Genomic DNA, 22,501 nt, shown 5'->3' on the forward strand with positions numbered 1-22,501 from the left:
TGAAGTTAGGGAAGTCGGCTGGGAAGGATCTGAATGGCCCTGCGAAAGAGGCTGTTTAGAAGAATTAAAAGTGCTAAGTCTGTAAGAGATCCTGCAGCAGTGGCTCAGAGCACTCTCCTCTATTAGACACCAGACACAGTGCCTGAAGTGTATAGCTTTTCAACATCCTACAAAAATATTTGAGGCTTGAGACAAAATAAGAACATCACTAAACTTAAATTAATAAAATATTTAAATAAATATCTATAAAACAAAATATCATGTCAACTGCAATGTGCTATATAGACATGAGATGTAAATTGATTTTAAGGATTGCTATAATGTGAAAAGAGGCCTTCTAAAAGTAAGAGTCTAGAACCTATGACAGAATAAAATGGGATGGCCCTACTTTTTCCCAGAGGACTTGTTTCAACGGGAATCTTCGTGGGCAGTTTTGTCTCTGGTCTCACGTGATCGAGCTAAGCAATGGGGAGGGCCATACTCTCTCCTGCACTGGCAAAAGGAAATCTCTCGAGGCTTCCTTCCAGAAGGCCAGATACCAGCACTTCAGGGCCCCATGAGGCACCACCCAAGGAGAGAGGCTCTAACCATAACCGCCCTCTCCTCTTCCTTCCTCCTTCCGCAAGAGCCCTCCCTGGTGTATCAGAGGGAAGGGGCCGGCTGTCTTAGTGAGGTGGGATGGGTTTTTGGCTGCTACAAGGGTGGAAGGAGTCGTGGGGTCAGGCTGAGTACTCCAGGGTCCTGCTGGAGGAGGAGCCATTTGTCACAGACCAACCTGTGAGCGTGGGCTCTCCTCTCAGATTCGAGAAGCATGTTTTGATACTAAATGAAACTATTTGCAAGAAAATAGAAATATTGTCTAATCAAATAACATCTAATGAACTGTGCTTCCAGATATCACTCCAGGAGGGATTTTTTTTTTTTTGCTAAAAAGGAGGCAAATTTACAAGTGTGAGATTTACTACAAACATTCCCATTAATTTAGGAAGTTTCAGGGAATGATCATATAATTTAGAAGGCTGAGAACCCCAAATTTAGTTTTGTAGTCGGTTGAAATTTATAAAAGTCAACTTGACTCTATATACATAATCATTATAATACTATGTGGGAATTAGGCATTAATTATCAGCAATAGACATAAATGATGACTTTTAGCATTACTTAGAATAAAGCTAGCCACTGTTTTTGTGACTTTTCCCTTCTGCATTAACTCTCTCTCTAATATGAGGATGATAATAATAAACCACACAAAGTCACTCATGCTCAGTGCAAATTTCCTCTACTCCCATCTACTCCCTGATGACCTTCACGCCCAGAATCTTCCTTTCTGTGTCAGAGGGGGGCTCTTGGCCTCACTCCTTCCCATCTCCTCTGGAACCTTGCTCTATCATATATCTGCTGCCCTCTGTATCTTTAACCCTTGTCTCACTGCCCCAGCCTACCACACCTCGCCTGACCCCCATGTGCCCTGAAAACGAGTGGCCACGTCTGTCTCATTCCTGTCACTACCAGTCTCATCGAGAGCATACAAGGGGCTCCACACCCGCAACTGTCATCCACTAAACTATTCTTGTTAAGAAGACTGATTTTATTTGTACTTTGTAAACTGGCTCTAAAGACATTTTTATTTATTTGCTTTTAACCTTATCAAAGTAATCCACATATATAGTATATAGGGACTGATAGAGTCCAGTGATCCTGTTCCACCTCTCCTTACCCCTGAGCCCCACTCCCCAAGGGCAATCCTTTTCACAGCTTGCTTTTATTTCTTCTGCTATTTAGCTTCAGATTTCTAAATAACATGAACATTGTATCATATTTAACTTTATGGTAGAACCATTCACTTCCTGCATGGAATGGAATTTAGTTGTTTCACAGCAGCACTCCACACACTGACCCTTCTCCCATCAGCCCTACACACCTATGACCCCTTGTTTGTTTTAGTCTCTATTTTACTTCCCTTAGGTGTCTGATGCTTGGCTACCCATTCATATTTAACTTTGAGGGATTAAAATACAGAATGGTAGTTTGGTATACCTGAATATCTCTTCACTGTTATCTTTAAACTTTCGGAATTATATCTTTTTTATTCCTTTGCAATTATCATGCTAGAATTTCAAGAGGGAAAAGAGATAATCAAATGTCCACGATTTATTAACTTCGAGTTAATTTAACCATTCACTTCTCAAACAATCCAAGTCTAGATGCTTCCTGATCAAGGTGCTCCTATGAAAGGCATATGGCTCTCAGTTCACTGCTACATTTTCAGCACTCATGCTACTCGACCTCTCAGTTCATCAGTCCTTCCCACTAAATTTTTTCCCCTAGGTATATTTTCGGACTCTGCTTTCTCTGAGTTTTTCATCCTGATCTCTACTGATTCAGTCTTATATCCATTGCTTCTTCCTCCACCTATTTCTTTTTTATTTAATTTTTAATTAATTTTTTTAATTTATTATACATGGAGAAAAATTATTTTTGCTTTTAATTTGTGTTTGTGTGGTGTATCTTTTTCTAGCCTTTTATTTTCACCTATCTGTATTATTATATTTAAAGTGTGTTTCTTGTAGCCAAAATATAGTTGGAACTTTTTAAAACTTACAATCTGGCATTCTCATTATTTTAATTGTTGTATTTTGACCATTTCCATTTCCTGTAACCACTAATGTGATTGGATTTAGGTCTACTATTCTTTCTTTTCTGCTGGCCTCCTTTGTTTCCCCTTTCCAGACTTATTTTTTATTCTTTTAATATTCCATTTTAGTTTATCTTCTTTCTTTCTGACTAGAAGAGGTCACATTGGAGCAAAAACCTAAATGAAACCTAAATGGGCATGAACCATTCACAGATCAGTAGGAAGAAGGTTATATGCATAGGGAATAGCTTGTGTAAATGCAGGAAGAGAGCCTGGCATTTCCAAGGCAGAGCAAAATGCCAGCATGAGGTGGCTAGAGTAGAGAAAACAATGTTTGACAATGAGTTTGGAGACGTGAGCAGCAGTCACTCAAGTACAGTCTTGGTTGGTCATAGTCAAGAGTTGAGATTTTATTCTAAGGGTGATGGGAAGCCATTGGAGGGTTTTGAGCAGAGGAATAACTCGATCTGCTTTATATTGTTAAGTGAGTTCCCTGGCATCTATTTGGAGAACAGCACATAGAGGGGCAAGAGGGCCCAGTTGGAAAACTCCTGCAGGAATCTAGAGAAATGATTCAGTTCTGACACCTGAGTTCAGATCTTGCCCCAGTACTTAATGGTTGAAAGGAGGATAGCAGTGGCAATTATTAGAAATGATTTAATTCAAAGTATGCTTTAGTGGTAGAGCTGACTAGACTTGCAAATGGGTTAGATGTGGGGTATGAGGAAAGAGAGGGGTCAAATTTTTACTAGACCATCAGCTCCTCAAGGACTGGAGCTCTGTCTTTGTGATCTCCACATACCAATGCCAATGACTTATCTGCAAGAACATAGAATTTGGAATCATGTGAGACCTGAGTTCAAATCTTACTCAAGTACTTATTGGTTCAAAGGCCTGATTTAACTTTTTTGAATACCAGTTTCCTTATCTATAAGTTAAATTTTAAATTGTGCAGCATTGTTGAGAACCTGGTATGTAACAACTGTGCAATAGAATTAATGCAGTTGTTTAGTACTAAACAAACATCTATTCGGTAGATAACATAGGCCCTCCATTTAATTCTCCAATAGCCTGGGCCCTTTGTTCCCACCCCCATTTTTCTCACTCTCTCCACCCCAACACTGTTGCCCAGATTTTCATAGTTCTCTTGCCCATGACAGAGAGGTTCTTTAGCTCTCTTGACCTGAAGGGATACCTAAGGGCATGTCACAAAGATATTTTTGATGTATCAAAAGCCTAAAGGAGTTCAAATGTTGAGATTACATTTCCTCATGGTGTAAATTGCCTAGAAAGTGATTCTGTGGGGGCAGAATCTCAAAAGATGACTCCAGAAGCAGAAAAATAATACAAGCCATCTTGAGAAATGAAGAGAATAGGAAACACTCTACTACATAATGTTACATTGTAGTGCATCAGAAATGAAGAAGCAAAACTGCTGTTAATTAATGGCAAACCTCAAATTGATATTTAATTTTTGCCTTGTATTTCTTTGCGTTGTTTGTTTTTGTTTTGCTTTCTTTTGTGTTTTGTTTTTTTTTGTTTTGTTTTGGGGCAGGCTGGAGTACAGTGGCATGATCAAAACTCACTGTCCTGGGTTCAAGCAATCCTCCTGCCTCAGCCTCCCGAGTAGCTAGGACTACAAACGTGTACCCCCACACCAAGTTAATGCTTTGTGTTTCTTAATCTCAATTCCAAAGTTATTGTAAAATGGACAATAAAAAGTTAAAAATGAGAGTGATGAATTTTAATTATGCTATAATGAAATATATTTTAAATCACCTGTTTCTTTTCAATTGCATGTACCTTCTTCTATTAAATATTATGATTCTGCATACCTGTTTTCACTAATTTAAAAGTCCATTCCCAGTAGCCCATCTTAAGCAACTATATCCTGCCCTGCTTGAAAAAGATTTTGATATATTTTCAATGGGAAGAGAGAAGAAATGTGAATGAGAAACAGCACAGAACTGCAGGTTAAACTATACATAAATCGTTTTATTTTATAATAGTTGAGTTATGTGTATACTACCTTAGGGGAGATGATAGTCTTAATCAAATTAGAATTTTTTTATATATTGGCTCTTTATCTGTAATTAAAACAAAGTAAAAATACATACTTTTTGCAAAAGATTCTATTAGTCATTCCAAGTGTTTCAATACAATTCTTGCTAAATTGAGTTATCACTCATTAATATTGCCAGTTGATAGTAGTGAGAACTTGTTCACTAGTTTTCAGGCGTAAATGTGCAAAATCAAGTGGGTTCACTCTTACATATCAACAGGAATGCTTACCTCTAATGCAAAACCATACTGCTCTAGTTCTGAGTAGATGAGTCCACGATTGATGAAGGTGTTTAATGTTATAGTTTCTCCAGCATCAAGAAGCAGCACAATTCCATAATCTATTAATGCCTAAAAATAAAATAAGTACTTGCAATGCAGATTGAACTTTTTAGAGCCTTACTTCATAGGCTATAGACAAAGGTGTTTGTGTCCAAACTAGATTCAATAGTTAGTTCTTTAATTTGTCTTATAATATATGGCCAAAATAATCAGATGTTAGATTTGAAGGGCCCCTTTAGCTAAAATTGTGAATAATGCTGCTTTTTAATAAGTGGAACACACTGTGCTTGCACTTCACATGTTATCTGTAAGTCATCTAATGCTTACTCATTTGTGTATGGGTTACAAGAGAAGGATTCAATACTCTTCCCCCACTCAGTAGTTTCATTGAATAACTGTTGACATGATTACCATTTAACATTTAATTTCTTTTTAGTGCTTTATTGTTTTCCTGACTAAGATCTAAGCTCTATGAGGGCACAGCTTGTCCATTTTGTTCACCATTTAAGCCCAGTAACAAGCATCATGCCTGCACAAAATAGGCATTTGAGAAATTTTTATCAAATGAATAAATCATGAATCAATGAAAATGAATCTTAATAAAACTAGCAAATAAGCACTTGTAAGAAAATTACTTTAAATATTTTGATAGATATATTCATTGTTTTAAAGACAGTAATCTGAGCTAAAAATTAATCAACTTAGAAGACCTTTCTCCATTTCTTTTACCTTTTTTTCCATTCAATGAATAAACAGGATTTTACTGGTCTCTACTCTGCATCAGGCACTAGAAGAATCTTAAATTTAGGTTGGAGCTGAATCTCTTAACTCATTTTCCTACTGAACATTTTGTTCAGAAGAGCCATATGGCTTGATCAGAAAAGGGCCAAATCTTATATGCCTGCAGCACCTGCTAACTGAAAATGACAGATAGTTATTTGCTCATTTGCCCTCTTCTACTGTTTCCTGATTTGGTACTCAAGTGTCTAAAAAAAATGTGCAATTAAAGATCCTATATGTATACTGTGGCATAATTTTAAGTAAACATTGCCAAGGCTGTAAAAAGTAATTAGTAATAGTTGTAAAAAATAAAATAAAGAAAACCTAGACTGTTAGCCACAATTGTCTAATTTTGCCTTTACTCAGAATGTAAAACCTGTATGATGCCTTAGAGACCCATAAGCAGCTGAATATGTAACACCTAAGGAAAGCAAAGCTAGGAAATAAGATTTCATGAAGGTCAGTGAGGGTAGGAGCAGGATGGGAGCAAAGAGGTTTGATTAAGGTGAGTCACGGCCTTGGCCTATTTTGGGTTTGTATCATGACTCTACTATTATTAATAATATTAGCTTCTCAGTCTTAGGAAAGTTACTTAACACTAAGCCTCAGTTTCCTTATCAGCAAAACTGGGAAATTAAAAACTCATCATATTGTAAGGATCCACTTAAAAATATTTTGATTGTATGTTGGTAAAGGATTTAACCCAGTGGCACACAAGGAGCCCATTTAAATAAATGGTAACTATTAACTATTTTCATTAACATAGAGTGCTAGAACCAGAATTCACCTTTGCTCAGTTTTTTGAAACCATATCTTGGGAGAATGCCTAAGTGCATGTTCTGCAGAAAGATACTTGGTTTTTCTCAGCCTAGGGATGGCAGGAATGCTGAGAAACAGGTGGAGTTAGACAACAAGGGAAGAGGTGGCAGTGTTTAATGACACCCAGTCCATATGCTGGAGGTCAGATGGTTTTACAAAGCCTCCTAAAGACTATTAACCCAGAAGCAAACAAACCTGTGGACACCAATACAGGTCTCTAACTCCCTGTGTGACTTGGATGGGTTTTATAACCTCTCCCTACTTCCATTTCCTTATCTGTAAAACAGATTGGATGAAATGCTTTGGGGTCCTGGCAGCTCTAAAATCACCAATATTTTATTACTCTGATTCTGTCTCACTTTATTTAGATAGTTTTGCAGTTTCTTTATTTATAGGGCATTGGCCTTTTTTACATATCTGAGATAACAAAAAATGGGAGTTCTCTCCCACCCAGCCCATTGTTTCCCCACCTTCTGGCAGGAAAGAGGGTTGGGAGGGAGTCCTCAAAGACACCTGCTGTGCAGGTCACTCTGATAAATGATCCTTTAATTAGCTCCTAGAATCTTAACAATTCCTTTGTTAAAAATTAGTTATTCATTTGTCAACATTTCTGGAGGAAACCTGATAGTCTAGTTACCAGGAATTTTACATCCTTTTAAGTGGAAACAATGTTTCTCAACGTCTTACCTTCCAAAGCTTGTAGATTGCTAAATTTCAGAATGTTTTAAACAGGTTTAACTGTCCAGGTTTTACAGAGATTGGGAGTGTGTCCACATAGAATAGTGGGAACATTATGTGGCCTTTTAAAGGAATGCTGCATCTATTATGGAAGAGGGCAGACATAACAACAGGGAGACAAATGGGTAACAGAGAAAAAGAAGCAAGAGGATGGGATACAATACTGAGAGACTCTGACCACCTGCTCCCCTGTGAAGAGTCCTCACTGAAAAGGGACCACACAGACAAGGGGAGGGAGGAGAGGATAAGATTGGAAAAACTAGAGTTTGCACAGGTAGATGCTGGATCAAGATAAATTAAGAAGGTTTGCTGCAGCCACAGTTAGACCCTCAAAATACTCAGGCAAATTCTGTTCACTCGTACTTGAAGCTGGAAACTATCACTACAAATTCCTGCTGCATGTGTGGTCTGAGGACCAAACAAAAAAAATATCTACATGCCATACTGCCCAAAGCAATCTACAGATTCAATGCAATCCCCATCAAAATACCAATGACATCCTTCACAGAAAGAGAAAAAGTAATCCTAAAATTTATATGGAACCACAGAAGATCCAAAATGGTCAAAGCCATTCAGATCAAAAGAATGAAACTGGAGGAATCACATTACATGACTTCAAATTATATTACAGAGCTGTAGTAACCAACACAGCATAACATTGGCATAAAAACAGACACATAGATCAATGAAACAGAGTAGAGAACCCAGAAATAAATCCACACATCTATAGCAAACTTATCTTCAACAAAGTTGCCAAGAACAAACAGTGGGAAAAGAACAGTTTCTTCAATAAATGGTGCTGAGAAAAGTGGATATCCATGTGCATAAGAATGAAACCAGACCCTTATCTCTTGCCATATACAAAAATCAAATAAAAATGGATTAAACTCCTAAATATAAGACCTTTGTCTTATATTAAAGTTTGTCTTAAACTTTGCGACTACTAACAGAAAACATTGGGGAAATGCTTCAGAACTTTGGTCTGGGCAAGGACTTCTTGAGTAATACCCCCAAAGCACAGGTAACCAAAGCAAAATTGGACAAATAGGATCACATCAAGCTAAAAAGCTTCTACACAGCAAAGGAAACAATCAACAGAGTGAAAAGACAACCCAAAGAATGAGAGAAAATATTTGCCCATCTAACAACGGATTAATAACTAGAATATATAAGGAGCTCTAACAACTCAATAAGGAAAAAATCAAATAATCTGATTTAAAAGTGGGCAAAAGATCTACAAGAAGACATACAAATGGCCAACAGATATGTGAATAAATGCTCAACATCATTATGCCCCAGAGAAATGCAAATCAAAGCTACAATAAGATATCATCTCACCCCAGTTAAAATAGCTTTCATCAAAAAAGACGAGCAATAACAAATGCTGGCAAGGATGTTGGGCAAGGAGAAAGGGAAACACACGCACTATTGGCAGGAATATAAATTAGTGTAACTACTATGGAGAACAGTATGGAGGTTCCTCGACTGAAAATAAAACTGCCATAAAAATAAAACTGCCATATGACCTAGCAGTCCCATTTTTGGATATAATATATATCCAAAGGCAGGGAATTCAGTGTACTGAAACAAATTCTGCACTCCCACGTTTATTGCAGCACTATTCACAATAGCCAAGATTTGGAATCAACCTAAGTGTTCATCAATAAATGAAAGGATAAAGAAATTGTGATACATAATGGAGTATTATATAGCCACAAAAAATGAAATCCTGTCATTTGCAATGACATGGATAGAGCTGGAGAACTTTATGTTATGTGAAATAAGCCAAGCACAGAAAGATGAAGCTCATGTTCTCACTCATATGTGGGAGCTAAATATTAAAAACAACGGCTCTCGGCCGGGCACGGTGGCTCACACCTGTAATCCTAGCTCTCTGGGAGGCCGAGGCGGGTGGATCGTTTGAGCTTAGGAGTTCAAAACCAACCTGAGCAAGAACGAGACCCCGTCTCTACTATAAATAGAAAGAAATTAATTTGGCCAACTAATATATATAGAAAAAATTAGCCGAGCATGGTGGCACATGCCTGTAGTCTCAGCTACTCGGGAGGCTGAGGCAGCAGGATTGCTTGAGCCCAGGAGATTGAGGTTGCTGTGAGCTAGGCTGACACCACAGCACTCACTCCAGCATGGGCGACAGAGTGAGACTCTGTCTCAAAAAAAAAAAAAAAACAAAAAAACAACTGCTCTCATGGAGACAAAGAGTAGAATGACAGTTACCAGAAGTTGGGAAGGGTAGCAGGGAGGAGGAGATTAAATGGGATTTGTTAATGGATGCAAAAAATATAGTTAGATAGAATGAAAAATATTTGATAGCACAACAAAGTGACTATAATCAACAATAAATTAGGTTATACTTTAAAATAACTACAAGAATGGAAGTGGAATGTTCCTAACACAAAAAATGATAAATGCCTGAGGTGATGGATATCCCAATTACCCTGATTTGACTGATTCACATTGTATGCCTATATCAAAACATCATATGTATCCTATCAAGATACACAACTATTATGTACTCATATTAATTAAAAATAAAAACTTTTTTAAAACTCTACATGAACTACTCTAGCTAATGTTGAAATTTTGAAGCAACAATATTGATAGTGATCACTGCTTTAAAATTCTGTACATGGCCAGGCACAGTGGCTCACGCTTATAATCCTAGCACTTTGGAGGCTGAGGCGGGAGGATCACTTGAGGCCAGGAATGTGACCCAGCCTGAGCAACATGGGAAGACACCTGTGAGGCAAAAAAAAAAAACTGACAAATTAGCCAGACATGGTGGCATGTGCCTGTAGTCACAGCTACCTGGAAAGCTGAGGCAAGAGGATCACTTGAGCCCAGGAGTTTGAGGTTGCAGGGAGCTATGATGACGTCACTGAACTCCAGCCTGGGCAACAGAGCGAGACCTTGTCTGCAACATTTGGGGGATGGATACGCTTGAAGCTCTTACCTGAGGGGGAGGGGGGCATGGGCAATATATGTAACCTTAATACTTGTACCCCCATAATATGCTAAAATAAAAAAAAATTCTGCATGCAGTGTATCAGTAGAAACATTTACTCAAAAGATAATTATGCAACGTATTTTAATTTATACATGCATTTAAATGCTTATATAAACATTATAAAATTAAATTTTCATTTGACTTATTATAAAAATTGTATAAGAAATGTTGATGAGCACTAACAAAGAAATTAACTATTTTTCTAGATGGTTCTTTAGTTTCTCAAGTTTTGTGTGTGCGTATTTCCATAGGAATTACTTTCCAAAATTATAGCAGAAGTAATACTCTACAAATGCTTTAACCATGTGTACAAATGCTTTAATGTGTTATTTATTAAATGTTATTCATTGATTGCATGTTGAATTCAGCAAGCTATCGAATACATGTTATATATTAAATGCTTCGAATATGTTGTTTACTGAAACAGTCATCTTACCATTTGAAATTCTTTTATCTTGGTGTAACATAATGCTCTGTTATAAAATGCTACATAACATTTTTTGTTCATGTTGATAGCTGTAGTTAAATCTGTAATTGCTAGCTTATAAGTCTATAAAACAAAAAATAATTAGGTGAGAAGGGTGAATCATAAATTACCAAAATTTAATTGTAAAATAAATTCTTGATTCTATCAGAGGTTTTGAAACACTCATTTAACCATTCTGCATTTCATCTGTGAAATTAAGACATTTAAGCTAATCTTTCACAGAGTTCATTAAAAAGATCTTCTGGTAGGAATTATTGTTATAGTTTCTCTTACCTGTAAATAAAATTAAATATATTAACAACTTTTATTTAGATAATCGACTTATTCAAAATTTTGCTATATGGCAAAGAGAAAATCATACTTATATATAAAAAAAAAAACCAATCAATATTCATCCAGCAAACATCCACCAAAGATTGCTTGCTTCTGTCACTCAGACTGTCATATCACATAATCGTCATGTTTTCCACCCACGTTCTCTTTTGCTTCCTCTTTGATTCTTCTCTGATACCTTATATCATCCATTTCTATAGATAGTAATTTTCATGGAATTAACACATAATGCAAGGTCTTACCTTTGCTTTAAGGTATTATTTGCAAAATATTTCATATGAAATAGCTACAAAGAAAGGTCAGAAAAGAAAAGTATGGAGAAACAAAGTATTCCATGCAGTCTAAAATATCAACAGGGTTGGTCGCACTTTTTAACCCAGTAATTTCTGTTTAAGAACCAATCACAAACTTAGCAACAATTTTTCTCTTAGTTGTGTAAAACTGTAATATTTTAAATAGTAAAAAAATAATTATAACAACCCAAATTTTCAACAATAAAGTGATTAAAAATAAATTATAGTGGAATATTATGTAGTCAGAAAAATTGTATCTTCAAAGATTAAGTGTAAAAAGCAGGGTACAAGTTATACATGTAGTATAATCTCAATTTTAGAAAATATATATTATATATTATCAGGAAGATAAAACAGTGAATACAAATACACCAAAATGTACTCAGGAATTATCATTGATGGTAGGGGCAATAATTTTTTATTCTCTTCTATATTTTCCAAATTGTCTACAATGAATATATACTACTGCCTTAATAATAATGTATTATTTAAAACAAATGCCAAAAATAAATATCATTATTTTGTGAGAAATTATTAGTTAAATTCCTTTTGATGCCAGGAAAGTGCAAAGGACTCTAAAATAGTTTGGCCCCTGACACCACAGGGATTCCCCCACCATAGAGAAAGAAAGGAAGCAAGTCCCCACTTGGCATCAGAGAATCGTCCACTCTAAAATTTCAGTAAACCAGGCAGGAAATGGCCTTACCCTGTTGTAGTATTTCAGAACTCCTCTGTACAGATAGCCACGCACACTCCCAGGATAAATTTTGATAGCTTCATTACAATTCAAGATTGCTTTGGAGTATCTGCCTTTTAAACCATAGAAGGCTGCTCGGCTTAAATATGCCTATTCAGAGAAAGAAGGAAAGCAGAAATGAATGCATTAGTAAAAGCATCAATTCTACAAAAATATACAGTACTTTGAACAAAATATGATATTAAAGTATAGTCTTTTTTTTCACTCTAAAGGAGAGTGAAAATTTTTAGAAAAAATTTCAAACATACAGAATAATTAAAATAACAGTACAGTGAACACCTGGATTGAATGAATACCTGGATTCAATAACTATCAACATTTTGTCATATTTGTCTATTTTCCTTTGAACTATTTGAAAATAAGTCATAGACATCATAATATTTCACCCCATATACTCCAGTATGCATCACCTATAAAAAAAAGACATTCTCCTACATAATTATAACCATTATATATCTAAGAAAACTAACAATAAAATTATTTAATCTAAACTAAAATTATCTAATATTTAGTCCATATTGAAATTTCATAGACTTTTAAAATCAGGATCCAATAAAGCTTTACCTATTGAATTTTGTGCTGTCTCTTTAGTCTAAAGGCAGAAATCAATGTAATAGCAAAACAAAAAATAGAATTAATATATAAAATTAACATTATTTATAGCTATATTAACATACTAACAGTATTTACATACATCACAATTCACAAATACTTTTATATACATAATATCACTGATGGAAACAATACTTTTTGTTCAAGGGGAAGTACAGATATCTGGATTATCAAAATATAGTTAGTTGAAAAGCAGGTATAAGTAACAGTTGTTCATTAATAATGATAGCATATAAAGGATTTAATAGTTTTACCAAAATTAACACACTCTCCAAATCACTAAAATCATTTATTTAAATACTAAAATCATTTATTTAAATATTTATTTAAATACCTGGTAATGTCTTGGATCAAGGGTAATTGCACGATTAAAATCCAAGATTGAGTTATCCTTGGAGAGTTTTACTTTACAAAGTCCTCGTTGGTAAAAGACTTCTGCAAAATCAGGATTTGCTTTGACAGCTTTTGTAAAAGAATCAAAAGCCTAGAGGAGCATATTGTCAAGATATGCAAACCATTTAGTGACAGACTTTATTATTTAAAATGTTAACAATTATAACAAATGTTGAAAGTTTCACTCTATTTTTTGGTAAGTTTAAATACATTTCTCCCAATGAATCTTGTGAATCAAACAAAAATACTATTTAGGAACAAATAACATTAAATACTAAAAATAATAAACAATAAATAATAAAAGGTTTATTATTATAATTAAAGGCCTCATTCCCAGACTAATATCTACATAACTCACATTTTTAGATTATAACATTTTGGGAATATAATTTTAATCATTATTTTTCATATTTTATAAGAAATCACAACCAACACATTTATTTTCCATGAAAATTGAATAACTGTAGCAGATACGTAGTTATGAAATTTCAGAACAATAGAACTCTAAAATTTTTCCCAACACTGTAAAGCAAAGCCAAGTTTGCTCTGGTTGTTCAAAAGGACTAAAAACTTGTAAAAGATTTGTAATTCATCTTACATTTATTGGCATTTCTTAATGGAACAACTAATCAAGTGCAGCTGTTTTTGTATGGTATGGAAATACAAGTTTAAGGTACTTTTCACTTCATGGATATGAAAATTAGAATAATGTGTGTGTGTCCTGTATGTGTGTGTATGGTATGTGTGTGTGTGTGTGTGTGTGTGTATAGACAAGGAGTTGTGCAATATCCAATATTAGCCATTAGATAGTAACAAGTATTGTACATATTTATCAGAACAGTGACAATGTGGAAGTGAGAAATTGTGTAAAATAGCCAGACTGGATAAACATATATTAATTGAATCAACTATTTTTCAGTGAATCAAGCCATCTTAACAACCAGTTTCAATGTGATTTGAATTGTTCAATTATCAGTAATAGAAGCCAGAGTGTCCTAATTATTTTCCATTGATTCTACATTACACTTGCAATTGAATAGGTAAATTTATATTAATATGATGAAATTATTTTGCTATAGTAATTTCCTTCAGTTAGATGTATTATTTTGGTGGGAAACACACATTAGTCTTTAGAATATTGTTGACAAACAAGCATCAAATAAAATGAATTGATTAAATAAAATAATGTCATAGGTATTGCAGAGTACAGACTGATTGTAATAAGCCAAGTTTTGTAAGCTTTGGATTAGTCACTCCAGACTAGGAGTATAGGTATAGGTAGCCTTCAGAAATAGAACTGAACACAAGCAATCCGTTTTTAAAATTACAAATAACCCATGCTCCTAAATACACAAAATACCAATTGTAAGTTGCCTTCCTCCATGTAACAAAGACCCAGGTTATACAGACAGTCTGCTGAAATAGCTGTGGCACTTGGGCCTTTATCAGAATAAGAAAAGATATCCAAAGTCTTCTTAAATATTTTCACAGCTTCCTATAAAGAAAAAGGAGGTGAGAGGAGAATGTTTCTTTCCAATGTTTATTTAACATTACAGCCTTAAATGTTAAAAGGAATGCAGAGCACACACCTTTACTCTCATTTCACCCAGGGACACACAGGCCTGGTAAAGCCACAGATCTTGTTAGTACAAACGCAGAAAAGGACCCAGATTGGGAGTCTGATCACCCCGTGTCCCCCCAGGTGCCTATCCTATAAACCAGTCATAAGTAGGCTTACACACATGGATTTTTGGAGGCTATTTTCTTGTAGTCATAAGTCAGACTTAAACTTATGAACTAATTTATTGCGAATCTCCTAAGAATTTTCCTGAATGGAATATTGGGAAGCCACCTAGGTAGTAAAAGATCTCCACAGATAATACCGATTCAATTTTAATCTGTCTTCATTTTCTCCAGTTGTGCTCCTAATGGGGTTCCATTGGCACCAGAAAATAAATCACCCATTTAGATTTAGTCAAAATAGTTGAAACTCATTGATGAAAAAAATTCTATTTTCCAGATAGAAATGCCACTTAATAATTAACTAATCATTATATATATTTATATAGAAATAAAAACACTTGTTACTGGTTATCTCATTTTCTTAATTGTATTTAAGTTGCAAAAGAAACAATGAGATTTAGCTGGGACATGCTAAATGTCCTTTATTGCTCTCCTTCAGCATTTACTCCACACATTTACAACTCACCTCAACAACCATCCTTCTGTCCTCACTCAGCACATGACCTTGCCATAGAAAAAGTGGATTATCCTCTCAATTTCCCTCCTTTCTACTTCTCAGTGTCTCTATGGCTTCATCCCTTCTCACTTTTTTCTCCTATTTTCTTTCTTCTTTGCAGACTCCTCAAGCTGCGTCTTGGACCCCATCTCCTTCTGCCCCACCTGAGCACAATCTATTATTTCCATCCCTGTTTGGAGCTCTCCCCCTTCATTGCATTCTTGGGTCCATACAAACTTGAGTCTACTCAAGCCTTCCATCCCATTTAGATTAAAACGAACACACCTTTGCTTCCTACTGCTTCCCCCATCGCTCTCGCCCTCACTACTCTAGGAAGTCTCCCCAGGGAGATGTGGAAGGTTTGCAGATAAGGCACATTCCTGCTCTGAAAACAGTGCTGTGGCTGCTGTGTGAACAAAAGCTTGGAAGAAGAGACAATGCTGCTAGAATTCAAGAAAACTTTTTAAAAAGTATATATTCTGAGCCAGGATAGTGACCATAGAAATAGAGAAAGGAAGTGGATTTGAGAGATATTTGGAAAGTAGAACCAAGAGAACATCATTATTGACTGGGTAGAAGAGGACAGCCAAAGTTGACATCAGGTGTCCAGCCAGAACGAAGGGCACAGGGGTGGGGGAGGTTAAAGCAAGTATAAAAGAGCATTCCTCAAGGCCTGAAGAGAACAGAACTTCAAATGTGGACAAAAAGTAGGCAATGATCCATATTGAGAAATGACGACTGAATCTGCAATAAGAAAGTCATTAAAAAATAGCAAGAGCGCTTCATTCCAAACCAGGGGTGCATTCATTTTCTACTGTTGCAAATCAAATTATCACAAGTTAGCAGATTAAAGTAACACGCGTTTATTATCTGACAGTTTCCACAGGTCAGGAGATTGGACCTGGCTTAGCTGGGTCCTCAGCCTTGGGTCCCATAAGGCTGCAATCGATTGAGCTGTCAGTTGAGCTGTTTTCTCCTCTGGAAACTCTACTAGGGAGAATCAGCTTCCAAGCTCATGCATGCTGTTGGCAGAATTCATTTCCTTGAGACTCCAGAACTGAGAGGCCTGGCTTTTTGCTGGCTCTTGGTTGCCCTCAGATGCTTTAGAAGCTGCACACAGTTCCCCCTACCACATCACCCTCTCCACCGGCAGCCACAACAGGGCCAGCAAGAGAATCTCTGCAGTCTGCTAAGGAGTCCTATATACTGCAAGATAATCAAGGGAGTGGCAAACCATCAACTTTGCCATATTCTATTGGTTAGAAACAAGTCGCATGTCCTGCCCACACTCAAGGAAAGGAAGGAGATTATACAGGGCATGATTCATTGACAGTAAATTTAGGGTGTGTCCACTAGAGTCCACTCTCTGGCCCCCAATGATTCAACATTGCTGCCATGTACAAAATACATTCCTTCATTCCAAGGTCCCCAAAAGTCTCATCTCATTGCTGCCTCAGCTCAAAGTCTACAATATCATCATCTAAAGTAGGTTCCAGTTTAGATGTGGCATTTGAGTATAATCCACTAAGTACTACTCCTGGGGCGCAATTCCTTTCCATCTGTGGACCTGTGAAATTAAAGGGACAAGTTTTCTGTCTCCAAGATACTCAACATGCAATGGTGAGACAAGCATAGGATAATATTGGTAGACATTGGTTCAAAAATGGGAGAAATGGAAGATTAAAAAAGGAGTCACTGGTCCATGGCAATTCTAAAATACATTTGGGAAAATATCCAGAGTCTCTTGATTAGTTTTCAAAAAATAAGGATAATTTTCTATGGCTTTTAGTCCTGTCCTATGTGTTCTTGGTCTTGCCAGCTGAGTTGTTTTATTAATCTGCTTCTTTCAAGTATAATTTTGAGGTCTGACAGCCTTATTTTATTTTGTACTCTCTCTGTCTCTTTTAGTCCAAACTGGCAGTGTTTATGAAGAAATAGTTCTTTCAAAAATTTTGGAGACATTCCATGGATTTCACAGGGATTCACTCCATCAGACAAAAGCCACATCTACTAATTTTTTCAAGAAAATTCCTTGCCTAATTTGGCTTCATGCTGAGATGTCTGAGGGAAATTGTCCTTAAGTTTCTAGAATTCCTCTGGTTTGGTTAATAAGATTTGTAAGGCATATCCTTAGTCTTGAAAGAGACCTAGTATGACAGAATACTGTGATCTTATGATCTTTCTGAGATCTTGGCAAAGGGCTGTCCAGCCACACCTGGGCCTTTTCTCTAGCTCATGCTTTCCTGAAAGTGAATATTTGATTTTATCATCTTTTGCCTTCTGGAGAAGTTGAGAATTTTCAACATCATCAAGTCCTGGTTTATTCTGTTCAACTGCTCTTAATTTCTCTCTCTCCTCTCACAAGAAGCAAGATGAGCAGCACTGACAGTGCTCCAAGCAGCACTGTCAACACTTTGCTTGGAAATGATCTCAGTTATATATTCAGGTTCCTGACTTACTAGTTCTGCTTTCCATATAACTACAGGAGGCAATTTTGCTAAGCTCTCTACCACTACATAAAAAGGAACCTCCTCCCACCAGTTTCCAATAATATGTTGCTCACTTGCTTCTGAGTCCTCGCTCATTACCAGTGTTTTCAAAGACCCGATATCTACTAACAGTCTGTCTCAGGTGACTTGAGCATTCTCCCAGGCTGCAATCAAGGTGTCCACCAGACTGCATTCTCAGCTACAGAAGTATCTGTAGAGGTTCAGATAGTAGTATATCTAGTAGTATCTAGTAGTATAGTAGTAGAGGCTCAGCTACAGAAGTATCTTCTTCCAAGCTCATTCCAGTTGTTGGCAGGATTCATTTCCTTATGGCTATCTGACTGAGAGTCCAGGCTTCTTACTGGCCGTTGGCTGGAGGCTGCCCTAAGTTCCTCAAGGCCACAGCAGTTCCCTGGCATGAGACGCTCTCCACAGGCATCTCACAGTATGGCTTGCTATTTCCTCAAGGCCGGCAGGAAAATTTATGTCTCCAATATGCCATGACAGAGTCTCACAAACCTAACATAATCAAAGGAGTCACATCCCATCACCTTGCCATATTCTGCTAATTCACAGGTTCCACCCACACTCAAGGTCATACAAGGCTATAGTTTATTGGGAGCCACCTTCTGATGTGTCCATCATGAGAGTATAGAGGCAAGATTGTAGTGAATACAAGAATGATCAGAAAGTGAGGAAATTAAGATAATGAATATGAGAGAAAAGAGGAAAACGTCAATAATTGGAGATGTCAAGGAGGCAAAAATAAAGGAGGTTTTCTTCAAAAAATTAAGAATAGCTACTCGTGATTAAATGTTTATGGAAAGAAACCTAAAAAGAGGCTAAAAATACTTAAGGAAGAAAAAATAGTAAAAGCTAATGTTTATCAAATGTTTACCATGTGCCAGATATTAAAGCATTAAATAGTTACTTAATTTTGTTCATCTAATCTTCACAAAAACCTCATGAAATGCTCCCCTAATATTTCCATTTTAAGATGAGACAGCTGAGAATTTGGGAAGAGTGACTTGCTCAGTGGCTCACTGATGGCACATTGCAAAGCTAAGACATGAATCCAGGCAGTCTGGCTCCAGAGCCCATACTCTCAACCAAGCATTTAGATTCCTGGGAAGATGGGCGAGCTGACAATTCTCTCATCATAAAATGTCATGAAAATTAAATGAGACCACATTAGCACTCAGCCCTCAGCCTGTCTGATGCACATTAGGTGCTTAATTAATGGCAGTTGCTTATTACTATTATTATTAGTCCTTCATACTTGCATTATTGAGGACTCATCAAAAATTATAATATAACATTCACCAGATAAGGTTTTACTACAGCAATAACAGCAACAAAAACCATCTTAGAGAATCCTACTTCACCCATACCACTGCTGTCAACAATAGAAGCCAAAAGACAGGGTAATATTACCTTGAAAATATTAAGGAAAAAAATCACTGCCAATTTAAAATTTTGTCATGAAATAAACAAAAATGAAAAGCTTTACCAATGACAGACATTCACTTTTATTTCAGGAAAAAAATTATCTCAGGACAGTATGACATGTAATAAGAAATGAGTAAGATAAAATAGAAACATATAAGTATAAACATTTTTATCTAAAGTAATGGTAGTAATTTTATTTTGTATTGTAATTTGTATAATTTAAAAAGTATAGAACTAAAATACAAAACAAAAAGAAGTTTGAGTTGGGAAGGCAGTGATAAAAGTTAGATGGGTCTAAGTTCTTTTTATTACCCAGGAGAATAATCCCTGTACTCAGGAATACAATATTACTTAACTTTAGACTTTACTATAAATGCATGGCAATATTTAAATAGTAAAAACTAAAACAGAAATGAAACAAAAGGAATAGATAAGAAAATTGAATAAAGACAAATTTTTAAATTAAAAACTTCAATACAAAAAGTAAACAGTGATAAAGAGATTTTAAAAGAAACAACGAAATAGAAGGGCAAGTATTAAACACCACAATTTAAGAGGGAAAGAGGAAGGAAGGGAGAGAGAGAGAGAACTAAGACAACAATAACAACAACAAAAAATCCAGACAGAAGAAAAAACACAGATTCCAAATCTTCCAAGTAAAACAGAGACATTGTCAGAATGGATTTATTAAAACAAGATAAATCTAAAACCTAGGATATGGAAAAGTTAAAAGTAAAAGGATAGAAAAGATATAACTAAGAAATACTAATCAAAATAAAGTAGACATACTATCAAACAAAGCAAACATTAAGACAAAAAGTATTATTAATGATAGAAAGGGTCACTATGTAATGATAAAATGTTAAATTCTTCAGCAAGGCATAACAATTCTAAAGATGTGTGTCTATAATTGATAAACCAAAAATTGAAAGAACTACAGAGAGAAATTGACATCTAACATCATACTGGGGACTTTAACATATTACAGTTACTGATAGATTAGGTAAAAAAGTGCATATTTGGCCGGGCGCTGTGGCTCACGCCTGTAATCCTAGCTCTCGGGAGGCCGAGGCGGGCGGATTGCTCAAGGTCAGGAGTTCAAAACCAGCCTGAGCAAGAGCGAGACCCCGTCTCTACTATAAAAAATAGAAAGAAATTAATTGGCCAACTGATATATATAGAAAAAATTAGCCGGGCATGGTGGCGCATGCCTGTAGTCCCAGCTACTCGGGAGGCTGAGGCAGGAGGATCGCTTGAGCCCAGGAGTTTGAGGTTGCTGTGAGCTAGGCTGACGCCACGGCACTCACTCTAGCCTGGACAACAAAGTGAGACTCTGTCTTAAAAAAAAAAAAAAAAAAAAAAAAAAAAAAAGTGCATATTTTTAAATTTCATTTTATTTTTTTTTTGAGACAGAGTCTTGCTTTGTTGCCCAGGCTAGAGTGAGTGCCATGGCGTCAGCCTGGCTCACAGCAACCTCAAACTCCTAGGCTCAACCAATCTTACTGCCTCAGCCTCCCAAGTAGCTGGGACTACAGGCCTGCACTACCATGCCTGGCTAATTTTTTCTATATATATTAGTTGGCCAATTAATTTCTTTCTATTTATAGTAGAGACGGGGTCTCACTCTTGGTCAGGCTGGTTTTGAACTCCTGACCTCGAGCAATCTGCCCGCCTCGGCCTCCCAGAGTGCTAGGATTACAGGCGTGAGCCACCACGCCCGGCCAAAAAGTGCATTTTGAATACCATATAAAAAATAAGACCCTGCTATGACATTCTGTTGACTAGAAAAGAAAAAAAAAAAAATAAGACCTAAGGAACAAATATGAAAAACATACCAAACAATGATAAAATATATATTTTTTCAAGTAAACAGGAGTGATTTATAAAATAGGCCATAAGTAAATCTGAACACATTTCAAAGAATCAGTAGAATCAAGCAGAATATTCTTTTCATAATGTATTTGGAATTTGAAATTTTTTTAAAAGTTTAAAAAAATTCATATATAACAAAAGAAATACTATAAATTTAAAAATACTATGAAATTTAGTAAATATGATACTTGAAAATATATAGCCCTAGGTGGCTTATGGTATAAAAGAATAAAGTTTGAAAATTAATGAAATGAGTATCCAACTGAAATTTTAATACAAATAACAAAAAAAATCCCTTTCAATAAAAAGAGAAAGAAACTATAAAGGTAAAAGCAGATTTCAATCAAACAGAAAATAAAGATAAAGAAAGATCAGAAAGCCAAAATTTGATTCTTTAAGTAGAGATTTCTGACAAGATTAATCAAGAATACAAAAGGCACAAATAAAAGGGTGATACATAACTACAAACACAGCAGAAATTGAAGTTATAATAGATGATATTTTGAATAATTTTATGCAAATAAATTTGAAAACTTAGATGAAATGGACCTATTCCCAGAAAACTATGGTAGCAAAACTAAAGAAGAAATAAAAGACTAAATATTTCTGTACCTATTAAAGAAAACATTACAGATTATTTTACAGGTGGCTTCTATCAACCTTTCAAAGAAAAGATGATCACTGCAATCTTTAGACGAGCTCATTCATTAATAGGAAAGAACTATTCCCCCAATCATCGTATGAGACCAATATAACCTTGATACTCAAACACAACAAGGTCACCACTCATAAATATAGGGACAAAGATCCTCACCAGTAAACCAAATGCAGTGATGTATAAAAAAGATTATATAATCCGATCAAGTTGGTTTAACCCAGGAATACAGTTGATCTAATATTAAGTAATCTATGATATATAATTGGCTATATGTACATATTAAAAGATAAAAACATAGTCATTTAAATACCTGATGAAAAATAATTTGATAAAATTCAAAACAGGAATAGAAAGAAACTTTTTAACTTAGGTTAAGTTATCTACAAAAATCAACCAGAAACTTCATTCTTAGTGGGATAAATTGCCTTTAAAATTTGGAAAAAGATAAAGGACATCTCTATCACCACTTCTAGTCGGCATTGTTTTGGAGTTTCTAGCCAGCACAATTAGACAAAAAAAAGAAATGGAAGCTATAGAGAGAAAGAAAGAAAGAAAATTATCATTATTTAAAGAAGA

General features: G+C 35.7%; 1 protein-coding gene across 2 annotated transcripts in view; it reads right to left on the bottom strand.

Annotated features, from left to right (window-relative positions):
• TTC6 (tetratricopeptide repeat domain 6) overlaps positions 1 to 22,501 on the bottom strand; it is a 181,080-nt gene that overhangs the window by 14,602 nt on the left and 143,977 nt on the right. The window contains exons 22-26 of one of the 2 annotated variants that reach the window (XM_076004083.1): positions 14,579 to 14,713; positions 13,160 to 13,309; positions 12,163 to 12,303; positions 10,780 to 10,893; positions 4,928 to 5,047 (exon numbers count right to left, since the gene is read on the bottom strand). In XM_076004083.1, coding sequence (XP_075860198.1) covers positions 4,928 to 5,047; positions 10,780 to 10,893; positions 12,163 to 12,303; positions 13,160 to 13,309; positions 14,579 to 14,713 — 660 coding nt within the window. The remainder of the gene's footprint in view (positions 1 to 4,927; positions 5,048 to 10,779; positions 10,894 to 12,162; positions 12,304 to 13,159; positions 13,310 to 14,578; positions 14,714 to 22,501) is intronic. The other variant, XM_076004082.1, reaches the window with a different exon arrangement.

The sequence above is a fragment of the Microcebus murinus genome, chromosome 6 (assembly GCF_040939455.1).
Source record: "Microcebus murinus isolate Inina chromosome 6, M.murinus_Inina_mat1.0, whole genome shotgun sequence".
Taxonomy (NCBI): domain Eukaryota; kingdom Metazoa; phylum Chordata; class Mammalia; order Primates; family Cheirogaleidae; genus Microcebus; species Microcebus murinus.